This window comes from Leptosomus discolor, chromosome 21, assembly GCF_034619465.1.
Source record: "Leptosomus discolor isolate bLepDis1 chromosome 21, bLepDis1.hap2, whole genome shotgun sequence".
Classification (NCBI taxonomy): Eukaryota; Metazoa; Chordata; class Aves; order Leptosomiformes; family Leptosomidae; genus Leptosomus; species Leptosomus discolor.
The window spans coordinates 5899397-5912692 of record NC_141411.1 but is presented as its reverse complement, the minus strand read 5'-3'; the positions used below and the strand labels follow the sequence as shown (position 1 = coordinate 5912692).

The following is a 13296-nucleotide window of genomic DNA, read 5'->3' as shown; positions in this document are numbered from 1 at the left end:
TGGGGTGAGGTACAGGTAGATGAGCACCAGCACCACGCTGAGGATGCAGCCCACCAGCGTGGTGTAGGCGGTGTTGAGGGTGTCGTGGGGACCGTGCAGGGTGAAGTTGTGCACCAGCAGCTCCACGTAAAGGGTCTCGTTGAGGAGGGGGACCCGCCACCCAACAGGCGTAGGTGCCGGCGTCCTCGGGGCGCAGCGCCCGCAGCTGCAGGCTGCCGTTGGCCAGGAGAGCGGCGCTGCCGTTCCCCCCTTCCTCCAGCACCCGTTCGCCTCCCGGCGTCACCCAGTGCCGGCTCCGCACCCCGCGTAACCGGGTGTCGCAGCTGAGGGTGACGCTGTCACCCAGGTGGGCTTCCAGCACCGCTTCCCTCGCCTCGCTGCAGTTGAGCGGCTGCCGCCGGCCAAGGCGAGGATGCCGACGGGCGCCGGGGCGGAGGGCAGCAGGCACCGCAGCTCCTCCTGGAAATCCATCACGGCGCTCAACCGCGGCGGCGGCGGCCGCGGGCGACCAGCTGGAAGAGCGGGCAGTCGCAGGCCAGCGGGTTGCCGTGCAGGTAGAGGCGGTCGCGCAGCCAGGCCGGCAGCGCCTGCAGCTCGCCGACGGGCAAGCTGCGGAGGCGGTTGGCCGAGAGGTCGAGCAGGGCGAGCTGGGGCAAGCGGCTGCCGTCGCGCAGCAGCTCCAGCGGGAAGCGGGCGATGCGGTTTTGGCCCAGGTAGAGCTTGCGGAGGCGGCCGAGGTTGTCGAAGGCGGTGCGATCCACCGAGGAGATCTCGTTGTTGTAGAGGAGCAGGACCTCCAGCTCGGCCAGGTCGCTGAAGAGGTTCTCCTCCAGCGCCCGGAGCCGGTTAGAGGAGAGGTCCAGGTGCCGTAAGTGGGGTACGTGGGCGAAGGCTTCGGTGGAGACGAAGGAGAGCCCGTTGTGGCTGAGCAGCAAGGCGTGGAGGTGGGCCAGGCGCCCCGGCGCCCAGTCGGCGCGCAGGCGGCTGACGTTGTTGTGGCTGAGGTCGAGGACGGCGGGTGAAGCGGGGCAGGGGGGTCGGCACGGCGCTCAGCACCGCCTGCGAGCAGCTCAGGATGTTGGAGGCGCAGACGCAGCGCGGGGGGCAGCTCCCGCCCGCCGCCCCCCACGGCGCCAGCAGCGCCAGCGCCAGCAGCAGCAGTGGGGCCCCCGGCCCCCCAGCGCTCCCCATGGCCGCGCTCTGCCCCACGGTGTCACGCGGGCGCTGGGGACGGGGTGCCGGCATGCCCGCCGCTCCCCCCCCGGAGCAGCGGGCGGGGGGACACGGGGTTGGCTTGCGGGGGGTGGCTTCGGCGTCACGGCATGCGCCGGGCTCGCTGGTCACCCGGCGTGGCGGCGCAGGGTGGCGTGGTCACCCGGGGCTGCAGAGCGGGGTGGCTTTGTCACCCAGTGTCACAGCATGCACTACGGGGTGGCTTCGGTCACCCGGTGTCACAGCATGTGTCGGGCTAGCCGCTCGCCTGCTGTCACGGCGCGGGGTGGCTTGGCCACCCGGTGTCACGGCGCAGGGTGGCTTTGTCACTCAGTGTCACAGCATGTGCTAGAGGGTGGCTTTGGCCACCCGGGGTCACGGCTAGCCGCTCGCCTGACGTCACGGCGCAGGGCGGCTTGGTCACCCGGTGTCACAGCGTGCACCGGGCCAGCTGTTCACCGGGTGGCTTGGTCACCCGGTGTGACAGTGCGGGGTGGCTTTGGTCACCCGGTGTCACAACCAGCACCATGGAGGGGCTTTGGTCAGCCGGTGTCACAGCGTGGGGTGGCTTTGGTCGCCCAAGGTCACAGCACGATGTTGGCCACCCGTTGTCACGGCGGGCACCCTGGCAAGCGGTGGCTTTGTCACCCGGTGTCCCGGCGTGGGGCGGCTTTGTCACCCGGTGTCACGACGTGGGGCGGCTTTGTCACCCGCTGTCACGGCGTGCGGCAGCCTCGCTCCTTACCCCGTGTCCCGGCGTGAGGTGGCTTTGTCACCCGGTGTCACGGCGCGGTCGCTGCCCACCCGGGTCGCGGCCGCCCCGGGGCTCCCGCCCGCCGCAGCCCCGCTCCCCCCGCGCTGCGGAGGCGGCCCCGGCCCCCCCGGTCCCGGAGCCCGCGGGATGATGCTCACACACACCCCCCTCCCCCCCCCCCCGCGCCGCTTCCCGGGGCGTTACCGGGGCCTGGTACCGGGGCCGGTGCGGAGGAGGGCGGGTAGGGGAGGCCGAGCGGGGCCGAGCCCAGCCGAGCCGGACCGAAACGAGCCGGGTAGAGCCGAACCGAAGCCGAGAGGAGCCGAGCGGGGCCGAACGGAGCCGAGCGGGCCGGGCCGAACCGAGAGGAGCCGAGCGGAGCCGAGCGGGCCGAGCCAGGCCGAGCGGAGCCGAACGGAGCCGAACCGGGCCGAGCCGAAAGGAGCCGAGCGGGGCCGAACCGCCGCCGAGCGGGGCCGAGCGGAGCCGAGCGGAGCCGAGCGGAGCCGAGCGGGCCGGGCCGGGCCTCGCGCCGCCTGCAGCGCGCACCCGCGGCCCCGGGACAGGGTCTGGGGGCGGCCCCGGCGCGGCGCACCCCGCGCACGGCCCGTCCCCATTGGCTGCCGCCGCGTCGCCCGCGACCAATGGCGGCAGCGCCCGCTTAACCCCTCGTGGGCCGCGCAGCGCCCCCCCGCGCTGAGCACACCCCCCCCCCCCCGCCCACCCCCCCCCGGAGGAGCCCGGCCCCGAACCCGGCGTCATCCCCGTCCTCATCGTGATCCCCATCCCCGGCCCCGGCCCCATCCCCCTCTCCATCCCCATCCCCACCTCATCCCTGTCCCCATTGTGGTCCCCACCTTCGTCCCCGTCCCTGTCCCCACCCCCATCCCCCATCCCCACACCCCTTCCCATCCCATCTCATCTTCATCCCCATACCCCATCCCTATCGCCTATCCCCATCCCGTCCTCATCCCCATCCCCTTCTCCATCTCTTCTCATCCTCACCCTCATCCCCATCCCCATCCCCATCCCCTCCTCATCCTCATCCCTGTCTCCATCCCCATCCTCATCCCTGTCCCCATCCCCATCCTCATCCTCCTCTCCGTCCCCACACCCCTTCCCACCCCATCTCATCCTCACACTCATCCTCATCCCCATACCCCATCCCTAACCCCATTCCCATCCTCATCTCCATCCTCATCCCTGTCCCCATCCTCATCCTCATCCCCTTCTCCATCTCTTCTCATCCTCACCCTCAGCCCCATCAGCCCCATCCTGTTCCCATCTCCATCCCCACCCCATCCTCATCCTCATCCCACCCCACGTCAGCCCCAGGCCCACCCACGCCCCCATCCCAGCCCCAACCCTACCCCACCCTATCCCCAAACCGTCGGTGCTGCCCCAGCACCTGCCCCATTGCGCTTTGCTGGTACCCACTGGTAGCACTGGCCCATGGCCCACCGTGCCAGCCCGGATCCCACGGCGCTGGCCCACACCCCCTGGCACTGCCCCACACCCCCCCGTTCCAGCCCAAATCCCCCCGGTACCGACCCCATCCCAGTGCCACCCAACCCCCCTAGGATGGAGGGGACACATCCTGCCCTGGCGCCCCCGCCGAGGGGCACCCCTGGGTGCTGCCACCCCCACCCAAGCAAGGGTGCCCCGCGGCCCCCCCCGCGACACACGTGGCCGTGCCTTTGCCTCCCGGGTGTATTTTTAGACACAAAACATTTGTGCTGGTTTTTTTGGGTCCAAAATTAGAGGGAAAAGGAGCCGGAACAAACCGCGCTGAGATGATGCAGCTTTTTCTTTTGGGGGGGCGGTAATTAAAGAGCAACACGGAGCAGGGTGTCCCCAGGGTGTGCGTCCCCCCCCAGCTGCTCCCTGCACCCCAACATTCGGTCCCCACAGCTGGCTGCCACCCCCCTCTGCCATCGTGTGTGTGTGTCCCCCCCCCGCAGCTGACAGGGAAATTTGTCCTTTGATTGTCCTCAGTTTGGCTGCGTTAATCCGGGTGCTAATCCCTGCCCAGCACCCACTGCCCAGCCTGGCCCCCACCCAGCACCCAGACACCCCCCCCCCCCCTCGCAGCAGGGGTGCCCCAGCTGGGAGCACCCACCCCCCAACCTCCCCGGCCCACTGGTGGGCTCTGGGTGTCCCTGGCCTTGTGCCACCGCCGTGGGGACCTGGGGGGGGACCCAGGGGGCCTGGGGGGGGGAGCGGGCACAGCCCCCGGCGCTGCGCCAGGCAGGATTGGTGCCGGCCGCAGGCGTGTGCGCTGCACGGGAGCACACGCGTGCCAGCGTGCACACGCAGACAGGCAGGCGTGCGTATGCCTGAGTGCACACACGCACACGCTGGGGACACGTGTGCACACGCAGGCACCGGGTACATGCGGGCGCAGCTGCTGTTCACACACGCGTGGATGCACCCGCCGTGCGTGTGTACGCGTGTGTGCCCCACCCCCCAGCCCCCCCCCCCACATGCAAGACATGCATGTGCACACCTGCACCCCCAGGCGTGTGCACGCGCGCGTGCAAACACACTTACCCTGCGTGCCTGGCCGGGGCTCGCCTGCTGGGCTGGCACAGCTGGGAGCCAGGCAGCTGTGCCAGGGTGCTGGGGTGCTGGGATTTGGGGGTACGGGTATGCCTGGGTGCCAGGATCCTGGGGTGCTGGGGTGCCTGGGTGCTGGGGTGCTGGGATTTGGGGGTACGGGTATGCCTGGGTGCCAGGATCCTGGGGTGCTGGGGTGCCTGGGTGCTGGGGTACGGGTATGCCTGGGTGCCTGAGTGCCAGGGTGCTGGGGTGCCAGGTTGCTGGGGTGTAGGGGTACAGGTATGCCGGCACACCAGAGTGCTGGGGTTCTGGGGTGCTGGAGTGTGGGGGTACAGGTATGCCTGGGTCCTGGGTTTTGGGGTGCTGGGGTACGGGGTGTGCAGGGTACAGGTATGCCTGGGTGCCAGGGTGCTGGAGTTCCAGGATGCTGAGGTGCTGGGGTGTGGGGGTACAGGTATCTCAGGGTGCTGGGTGCTGGGTGCTGGGGTTCCAGGGTGCTGGAGTGCCAGGGTGTCGGGGTACAGGTATCCCAGGGTGCTGGGTTTACAGGGTGCTGGGGTGCCAGTGTGGGGGGGTACAGGTGTGCTGGGGTGCCAGGGTGCTGGGGTGCCAGGGTGTGGGGGTACAGGTATCCCAGCGTGCTGGGTGCTGGGGTTCCAGGGTGCTGGGGTGCCAGTGTGTGGGGGCACAGGTATCCCAGGGTGCTGGGTGCTGGGGTTCCAGGGTGCTGGGGTGCCAGTGTGTGGGGGTGCAGGTATGCCTGTGTGCTGGGGTGCTCAGTACCGGGGTGCCAGGATGGCAGGGTGCCCCATGCCACGGTGCCACGATGCCAGGCTGCTGGGCTGCCAGGGTCATAGGGTGCTGGTACACCAGGGTGCTGAGGTACTGGGGTGCCAGGGTATCTTGGTGCTGGGGTGCCAAGATAATGGGGTACTGGGGATGCTGGAGTACTGGGGAGACAAGGTGCTGGTGTGCTGGAGTGCCAGGGTGCCGGGGCACCACAAGCCCCGTAATGCCAAGGCAGCCCCCCCCCAGCACCCATCATGCCGAGTCCCCCGGGGGTCTGGCTGGGCTGTAGGGTGGGGGCCAGCAGCCAGCCCCTTTTTGGGGGGCAGACCCCCCCCCCCCGGGAAAACGGGGAGGGAATATCTACATGTGGGGGCTGCATGAGGAGGCGCCTGGGCACCTCATTTGGGGGTCCACGTGGGCTGGGTGCCAGGGAGGGTGCCCAGTGCGGCTGGGGCAGAGGGGCTGGGGGTACACGGGATACCCCTGGGGCTGGGGGGGCGGGGGTCACCCCCTGGCTTCAGGGGGGCACGGGGTGGGGGGACAGGAGGAATTGGAGGCTGCGCCTGAATTAGTGATGCTCCGGTGGCAGGAAAGAGCAAAGCCGTAAACCCGCCTGCGCTGCCACCGGCGCGAGGGGGCGGGAGCAGCCCTGGCTCCTGCCTCAGTTTCCCCAGGGAGGAGAAAACCCCTCAGGTGTTCCCCCCCCCCCATTCCCTGGGGGGACGAAGGAGAGAGGAGGCAGCAGCTGGTGGGGCGCGAACCCCCCACGGTGGGGTGGGCACCCATGGTGGGGTGCCATCGCGGATTGGGGGAGCAGAACAAAGCAGGGACCCACCCTGGGGAGCAGGGGACGGACCCCACGGTGGGTGAAGGGGGATGTGGGGCAGGATGGGTGGCCCCATGGGTCGCGGGCACTCCTGCTTACTGGGAGACGACGTGCCGGTACAACCGGTGCCTGCGATGACCGGGGAGCCACCGGCAGCCATCACCGGGCCCCGGTACGCCGGGGCTGGTTCATTCGAGGTCCCGCGTTTCTAATCTGGTTTGGATGGATTTATTTTTGGGTTCTGGTAACCTAGCAATGGGCACGTGACGCGCGGGGCCTGCGGCAGGGACACGCGTCGCCCGCCGGCCACTTGTCACCCGTGGGGATGGAGCCCACTGGGCCACCCGTGGGCACTCACGGGACGGGGTCCGGTTCGCAGCCTGTGGAGGCTTTTTTTTTTTTGGGGGGGGGGGGGATGTGGGTGTCGTGGGAAGGATGGGGATCCCCCTAGTAAGATAATGGCTGTGCCCTGGGGAAACTGAGGCACGGAGCGCGGCAAGGGAGGGCACTGCCGCCATCCCAGTTGCGCCGTTGCTGAACTGGGAACAAGGGAAGGGGCACTGGGCTGGGGCTGGGTAGAGCCGGGGGGGGGCTCTGTGGCCACTCTGAGTAGCAACCCTCTCCCGGCCCTGTGCACCCCCCTGCACCCATCCCCCTCCCCAATCTGTGCTCCCCCACTGCGGATCTGGCCCCTGTACCCTCCTTCCCACCACACCCTCCCCCCAGGGTGCCCCCCGGCTGTCCCCGCCCCTCCCCCAGCCCCCCCTTTTCCTCCCCACCCCATGGCCCCCGAGGGGCTGCTCCCTCCTAGCGCCCCCCCCCCCCCGCCCCCCCAGTGACACCCTCCCCATTCCCTCCCCAGCCGCTTTGCGGGGCGACTGGGGAAACTGAGGCCCGAAGTGAGGCGCGGGGGGTGGAACGGGAGGGGGGGACACGCCCCCCGCGGGGGTGAAGCCAGGCTCCAGAAGACACACACACCACCCCACCCCCCCAGCCATCCCCGGGGTCCCGTAGCACCGGCGGAGCACGGGGGGGGGGGGGCCGTGCCGGGGGTACGGCGGCGCTGGCGGGAGGTGTTTAGGACCCAGCAGCCGGGCGGGTGCGGAGCATCCCTCGCCGCAGCGGCCCCGGCCCCGGCCCGGTCCCGAGCATCCCCGCCCGGTCCGACCCCCCCCCGGCCCGGTCCGGCCTCCCACGGCCCCATGCAGCCCCCCAGGGTAGGTGCCGCGGCCGAGCCCCCCCCTCCCCCGGGGCGATGGTGGGGGGGCGGGGGGGGGGGGGGGTGGTGGGCTGCGGTGAGGGGGACACACACACCGGGGGACCCCCCCTGGGAGGGTGGGAGGGGGGACCCCAACCGGCGGCATCGCCCCGGGGCTCTGGGGATGAAGGGGGTGGCGGGGAGGGGAGGGGGCACCCACTGCCTGCACCCCCCTTCCATCAGCAGCACCTCCCCCCCTCGCCTTGAGGTCTCGCCGGGGTGTAGGGGATGGGGACCCCCCTCCCCGCTGGGGAGGCACCCATGGGTGGGGGGCTCCAGGGTGGTCCCCGCCCCCCCCCTCCAACCCGCACCCCCGCTTTGCAGCCGGTGGCACCCACTGGGGTGGGGGGGGGTGGGGGTGCAGCACCATCCTGGGGATGGGCTCAGGGTTGCGGGGGGGGGGGGGCTCACGCACGGCCCTAGAAGCGCAAGGGGTGACCCCAGGCATCTGGGGTGCCGGTGAACCCCACCCCCCCATCCCTGCCACCCCTCGTGGTCCCCAGGCTCTGGGTGAAGGATGCCACTGGGGTGTTTTGGGTTGAAACGTTGGAATTTGGGGGCTTTAGCCCCAGAATTGCTCGTTTAGGGAAGGAACGAGGCTTCCGAGGGTGAAGAAGGGGGTTGGCAGAGGTGGGTGCCGTGGAGGGGCACCCAGGGGTGAGGGGGGCTGCGGCCGGGGGTCACAGCTGAGCTGAGCCCCCCCCGCCCTGGGCTCTCAAGGGTCCCCCCAGGGTCGTGCCCCCCCCCCCCCCCCAAACTGACGGCTCTACCTTCCCCGCAGGTGCCCGGTGCTGCCCAGCGGCAAGGAGCGGGGAGATGAGCGGGATGGGCGGGCACCCTTGGGTGCTCTGAGGGCCACCACCGCCACAGCACCCATCCCCGGACCACCACCCCGGGGGCCAGCGACGGGCGTAGGGTGGGCGAGGATGTGAGCCCCCCCGGCGATGCCCGCCCGCCCAGCGCTGGCCGCCCCAAGGATGGGCGATGGGCCGGTAAGCGGCGGCGGAGCGGTGGCGCAGGATGGAGCCCTCCCTGCCCACCCCGTGGGTCTGGAACGGCTCTAGGGGGGCGCGGGGGCTCCAGCCCTCCTCCCCGGGCCCCATGCCCCCCAACGGCACGGCCGACGGCAAACCCAAAGACGTGGCTTCGAAATCGGTGGGGCTCTTCTTCATGCTGCTCCTCGACCTGACGGCCATCGTGGGCAACGCCGCCGTCATGACCGTCATCGTGAAGACGCCGGCGCTGCGTAAATTCGTCTTCGTCTTCCACCTCTGCCTGGTGGACTTTTTGGCCGCCCTGACCCTGATGCCGCTGGAGATGCTCTCCGGCTCGGCCGTCTTCGACAGCCCGGTTTTCGGCGAGGCCATGTGCCGCGTTTACCTGTTCCTCAGCGTCTGCTTCATCAGCATGTGCATCCTCTCCATCTCCACTATCAACGTGGAACGTTACTACTACGTGGTGCACCCCATGCGCTACGAGGTGAGGATGACGGTGGGGCTGGTGGCCTGCGTCCTCGTCGGCGTCTGGCTCAAAGCCGTGGCCACCTCCCTCGTCCCCGTGCTGGGCTGGTTGGCCCCCGACCGCCCGCTGGGGCCCGCCGGCCGCGGCTGCTCCTTGCAATGGAGCCGCGGGCCCTACTGCAAGTTCTTCGTGGTCTTCTTCGCCGCCTTCTACTTCCTCCTGCCCCTCCTCATCATCGTGGTGGTCTACTGCAGCATGTTCAAGGTGGCGCGGGTGGCCGCCATGCACCACGGCCCCCTCCCCACCTGGATGGAGACGCCGCGCCGCCGCTCCGAGTCGCTCAGCAGCCGTTCCACCATGGTCACCACCTCGGGGGCTCCTCGTACCACCCCGCAGAGGACGTTCGGAGGGGGCAAAGCGGCCGCCATCTTGCTGGCCGTGGGGGGCCAATTCCTTTTCTGCTGGTTGCCCTACTTCTCCTTCCACCTCTACACCGCCCTGAGCGCTCAGCCCTTGGTGGGGCCGGCGGCCGAGACCGTGGTCACTTGGCTCGGTTATTTCTGCTTTACCTCCAACCCTTTCTTCTACGGGTGCCTCAACCGGCAGATCCGGGGCGAGCTGGGACGGCTCCTCACTTGTTTCTTCAAGCAGCCGCCCGAGGAGGACCTGCGGCTGCCCAGCCGGGAGGGCTCCATCGAGGAGAACTTCCTCCAGTTCCTCCAGGGCACTGGTTGTCCCACTGAGCCCCGGCCCCGCACCCCCAGCCCCAAACGGGACCAGCCCCCCGTCGATTTTCGCATCCCGGGGCAGATCGATGAGGAGGCGGCGGAGGGGCCGGAGCGGCGCGGTGGGGATGGGGGCTACGGGCCGGTGGTCGCCTCTCCCAAACCGGAGCTGTAGCGTTGCCGGGCGGGGGGTTTGGGGGCAAACATGGCTGCAAGGGCAGAGCTGGTCTGGGTGCCTCACTGGGGTGGGTGGGGGGTCCTCGGCGCTGTGGGGGCTTGGGGGGGGGGGTCCCACGATGCTCACCGGGAAGGGCCACCAGGTTTGGGGGGGGAGGCTGATTGGGGGTGCAAGCCCTGAGGGAACTGCCGGGGCCAAGCGTGGGAGCTGGGGGGCTTGGGGTTTTGGGGTCACTCCTGTCCTGGCATGGAGGGTCTCCTCAGGAGGGACGTCCCTCGTGTCCCCCTCACCCCCGTGTGGCACAGCCATGCTGGCAGCAGGGTCTCTCCGGGTGCCCCTGAGCCCGCTCCCCACGCCGGGGAACCCGAACCCCCAGCTTGAACCCATCCCCTCCGGGGCTTCCCCAGAGCCCCAGGCCCCCGTGCCCACCCCACGGCCCTGGGGCCAAGGCCTGGCCCTCTGGAGCGCCCCCGCCATGAGGGGTGGATGGGGGGGGGGCTGGACACGGGACATGGGGCCGGGCCAGGGCAGCCCTGCGCCTCACTGACCCCCCCATGGGGACTACAACTCCCATCGTGCCCCGCTGCAGCGAGGCGGAAGTAAGGCGCTCCTCCCAACTCCCATCATGCCCCGCGGCAGCGAGGCGGAAGTAAGGCCTTCCTCCCCGTTCCCATCACGCCCCGCTCTACCGAGGCGGAAGCGAAAGGGGGGCGGTTCCCTTCTCCCTCCCGTCACGCCCCGCTCTGCCGAGGCGGAAGCTCCGCCTCTAACTCCCAGCGTGCCGCGCGAGGACTCCACTTCCCGGCGTACCCCGCGCGCGCGGCGACCGGATATCCGGTTCCGCCTCAGGGACCCGCCCGGGCTGAGGGAGGCGAGAGGCGCAGCCCCGCACCGGTCCCGCACCGGCCCCGCTCCCGTCCCGCTCCCGGCGGCTGGGCCGCCTCCCCCCCCCCCCGCCGCCGCCATGGGTTGTACGCTGAGCGCCGAGGACAAGGCGGCGGTGGAGCGGAGCAAGATGATCGACCGCAACCTGCGGGAGGACGGCGAGAAGGCGGCCAAGGAGGTGAAGCTGCTGCTGCTCGGTGAGGAGGGGCCGCGGGCCGCGGGGGGGGGGGGGGGGTGGCGGGAGCTCGGGGCGGTGCAGTGCCTCAGGGGAGGGGGTTAGGGGGTGGGGGGGCTCTGGGGAGGGTCGGGGGGGGGGGAGGGTCTCCCGGCTTCAGGAGGGGGCTTGAGGGGGGGGGGGGTGTGAAGACGGCAGAGGTTGGGGTCTGCAGTACCGCGGGGGGTGCGCCTGGAGAAGGGGGGTTTGCGGAGGCAGAGGGAGCTTTAGCGAAGGGGTTTGTGTGTCGTCCGCGCTCAGGAAAGGGGTCTGAGGGGCTCGGGGAGGAGGTGGGAGAGGGCTGGGGCGTCCCTGGGGGTTTGAGAGAGCCCTGCGGAGAGGGGCTGGGGGCTTTTGTGAGGTCTCTGGGGCTTGGAGAAAGGTGAAGGAGCCCCTGGGGAGGGGTTTTCCAGGGCTTAAGAGGGGCTTTAGGAGAGTCCGAGGGGGTCTTTGTGGAGGGGAGGGGATCCGCGAGGTTGAAAGGTCTTTAGAGGGCGAGTGGTGCGGGGGGGGGGGAGGGAGGGATCCCCGGGGGGGGGCTGGGGAGGTGTGAGGAAGCTGAAGGGCTGGGACAGGATCCTGACAGGAGACCTGGGGGAGCTGTGGGGAGGCACTGGGAGGTCCAGGGGGGGGGCTGGGCCGAGGCCACTTAGTGTGGCTGGGGAGGGCATGTCTCTCCACGAGGTCCCCAACCCCAGGTGTGTCCCTGTCCCCTTACCCCACCTTGGGTCTCCCATCCCTTCCCTGGCACGAGGGAGGAGGCGATGGCCTGTCTGATGGGGTGAGGGGAGCGTGCTGCTCTCCTGGAGTGGGGCTTTTCCCTAGTCAGCTCCTGCCTGGTGAAATAACTCCTCTGTGTGTAGCCTGGATGTGACCAGTGCTCCTTCCTGGGGGACAGTCCCTCCCCGGTGGCTTTGGGCTGGGGCTCTGAGAGCAGAAGGTGCTCGTTGAGCTGGCGTAGGCGCCCCTTCATCTTCGGGTTCGTGGGACAGAGCAGGAAAGGAGCAACTTGGGCTCTTGGATCCAGAGAGCGTATCGTTGGGGCTTGGCCGTTAAGTTCCTGGTGGTTATGGGGTGGGAATTGACTCCTTTGATCAGGTGGGCACGTGAAAACGGTCCCTGGGCTTCCATGTTTGTCGGCCTAAACGTGCCCGCGTTGGCGTGCGAGCGGCCTCGGCAGGGCTGTGGGGATCACGCCCGGTGCCTGGTGCTGCCGCAGATCCTCTGACAGGAGCTGGCGCTGGTTTCGGCTGGGCGAGCTCTGCCGTAGCCGAGCTGGTTCTGCAGAGCTCGCAGGGGTTTGGAACCAGCGGCGCCGGCGCTGCCCCGGTGCGGCCTCTGCCCGTCGGGGCAGCTGAGGAAGGAAGCGTCGCTTCTCCGCGTTTTTACTTTTTCCAGCTAAAATGCATTCCTGGGTTTTGGGAAGAGCAGAGCACTTCTGTCCCGAAGAACTTACAGGTTCCCTCCAGCAGAGAACTTTTTGCTGTGTTTGGTCCACGTTTCGGTAGCTGAAGTGCAGAGGAGGCAGAAGCTGCCCCTCTCTGAAGTCCGCTGGGTGCGGACGGGCTCCGTCTCCTTGCAGCGCCGTGTGAACTCGGGACCAGGCAGCGCAGTGCGGGGTGGGAGGTGGACCAGCTGGTCGTGTAGGTCTTGCTTGTCTAATGTCTGGCTCGGGTGGGTTTTTTTGGTTACACTGACATTTTCCATCTTGGGGAGGCATGTTGAGTTCGTGGGGACCAGAACGAGCGTCTCCTGCTAGAACGGGACGTGTTAACGACAATTCTGTGAGCCTTGTCCTAAGAATACTACTCTTTTTTTTCCCCATTTAGCCTGTTTTTACTTGTACCCTTGCAAGGGGTGCTCTGAGGTTTGCAGTGTTGTGCATATGTAGAAAACTTCTTGGCTGTGTGTCAAGATAATCCTTTATTCTCCAGGTGTTTGTTTTGGTGTTAAGCAACACTTGCAAATTCTCTGGAATAATTCTTCCTTCGTATTTTTATGTCAGTTTTTTTTTTCTTTGTGGTATTGTATTCTTTGTGGCGATAGTGAAAAGGCGCCGAGGGCCTCGGGGCCGAGCCTGTCTGACCTCGTCAGCAACTGAGGGAATATCCAAAAGGTGGTATGAGAATCGGTTTCCAAGCGCTAGAGCCCGGGTGAGGCTTTTAGAAGCAGAAGCAGCAGCTGCTTTTTGGACTGTTGGTGACTTCGGATGGCAGCAGAATACCCCGTGGCTGTGCTGCTGAGCGTGTCTTCGGGTCAGGGCTCGTGCCCGTCGTTACTCCGGAGAAGCTCCGCTGGGGTGACTGGGCTTGCACTGGAGGAGCGAGCTGCATCTGCCCTCCTCTAAAAAAAAAACCCCATACCTGTCTGGGGTCGGGTTTGCACCTGGCTGCCACCTGCAATCTCTCTCAAATGTCATGGCTTTTGAGTTGGAA

General features: G+C 68.5%; 3 protein-coding genes across 3 annotated transcripts in view; 2 read left to right on the top strand and 1 right to left on the bottom strand.

The window, feature by feature from the left end:
• Window positions 1-3: 3 nt before the first annotated feature.
• On the bottom strand, window positions 4-1191 carry AMIGO1 (adhesion molecule with Ig like domain 1; the record flags this gene model as incomplete). The annotated part of the gene is given in 5 exon segments (XM_086476517.1): window positions 4-150; window positions 152-396; window positions 399-486; window positions 489-1016; window positions 1018-1191. Coding segments are annotated over 5 exon segments (1182 nt in total), but the record flags the coding sequence as incomplete, so codon positions are not given.
• A 7227-nt stretch (window positions 1192-8418) lies between these two features.
• Window positions 8419-9759, top strand: GPR61 (G protein-coupled receptor 61). The gene has a single exon (XM_086476649.1). It carries the CDS (start codon window positions 8419-8421, stop codon window positions 9757-9759), a length of 1341 nt encoding a protein of 446 aa, XP_086332775.1.
• Window positions 9760-10726: 967 nt separating this feature from the next.
• The window catches only part of GNAI3 (G protein subunit alpha i3), a 30076-nt gene continuing 27506 nt past the window's right edge, over window positions 10727-13296 (top strand). Inside the window, exon 1 of the mRNA XM_086476605.1 lies at window positions 10727-10844. Within this exon, the coding sequence (XP_086332731.1) occupies window positions 10727-10844 (118 nt within the window). The remainder of the gene's footprint in view (window positions 10845-13296) is intronic.

What these genes read in the sequence shown, in the direction of transcription:
- GPR61 (XM_086476649.1), top strand. Translation starts at nt 8,419, where the DNA reads ATGGAGCCCTCCCTGCCCACCCCGTGGGTCTGGAACGGCTCTAGGGGG.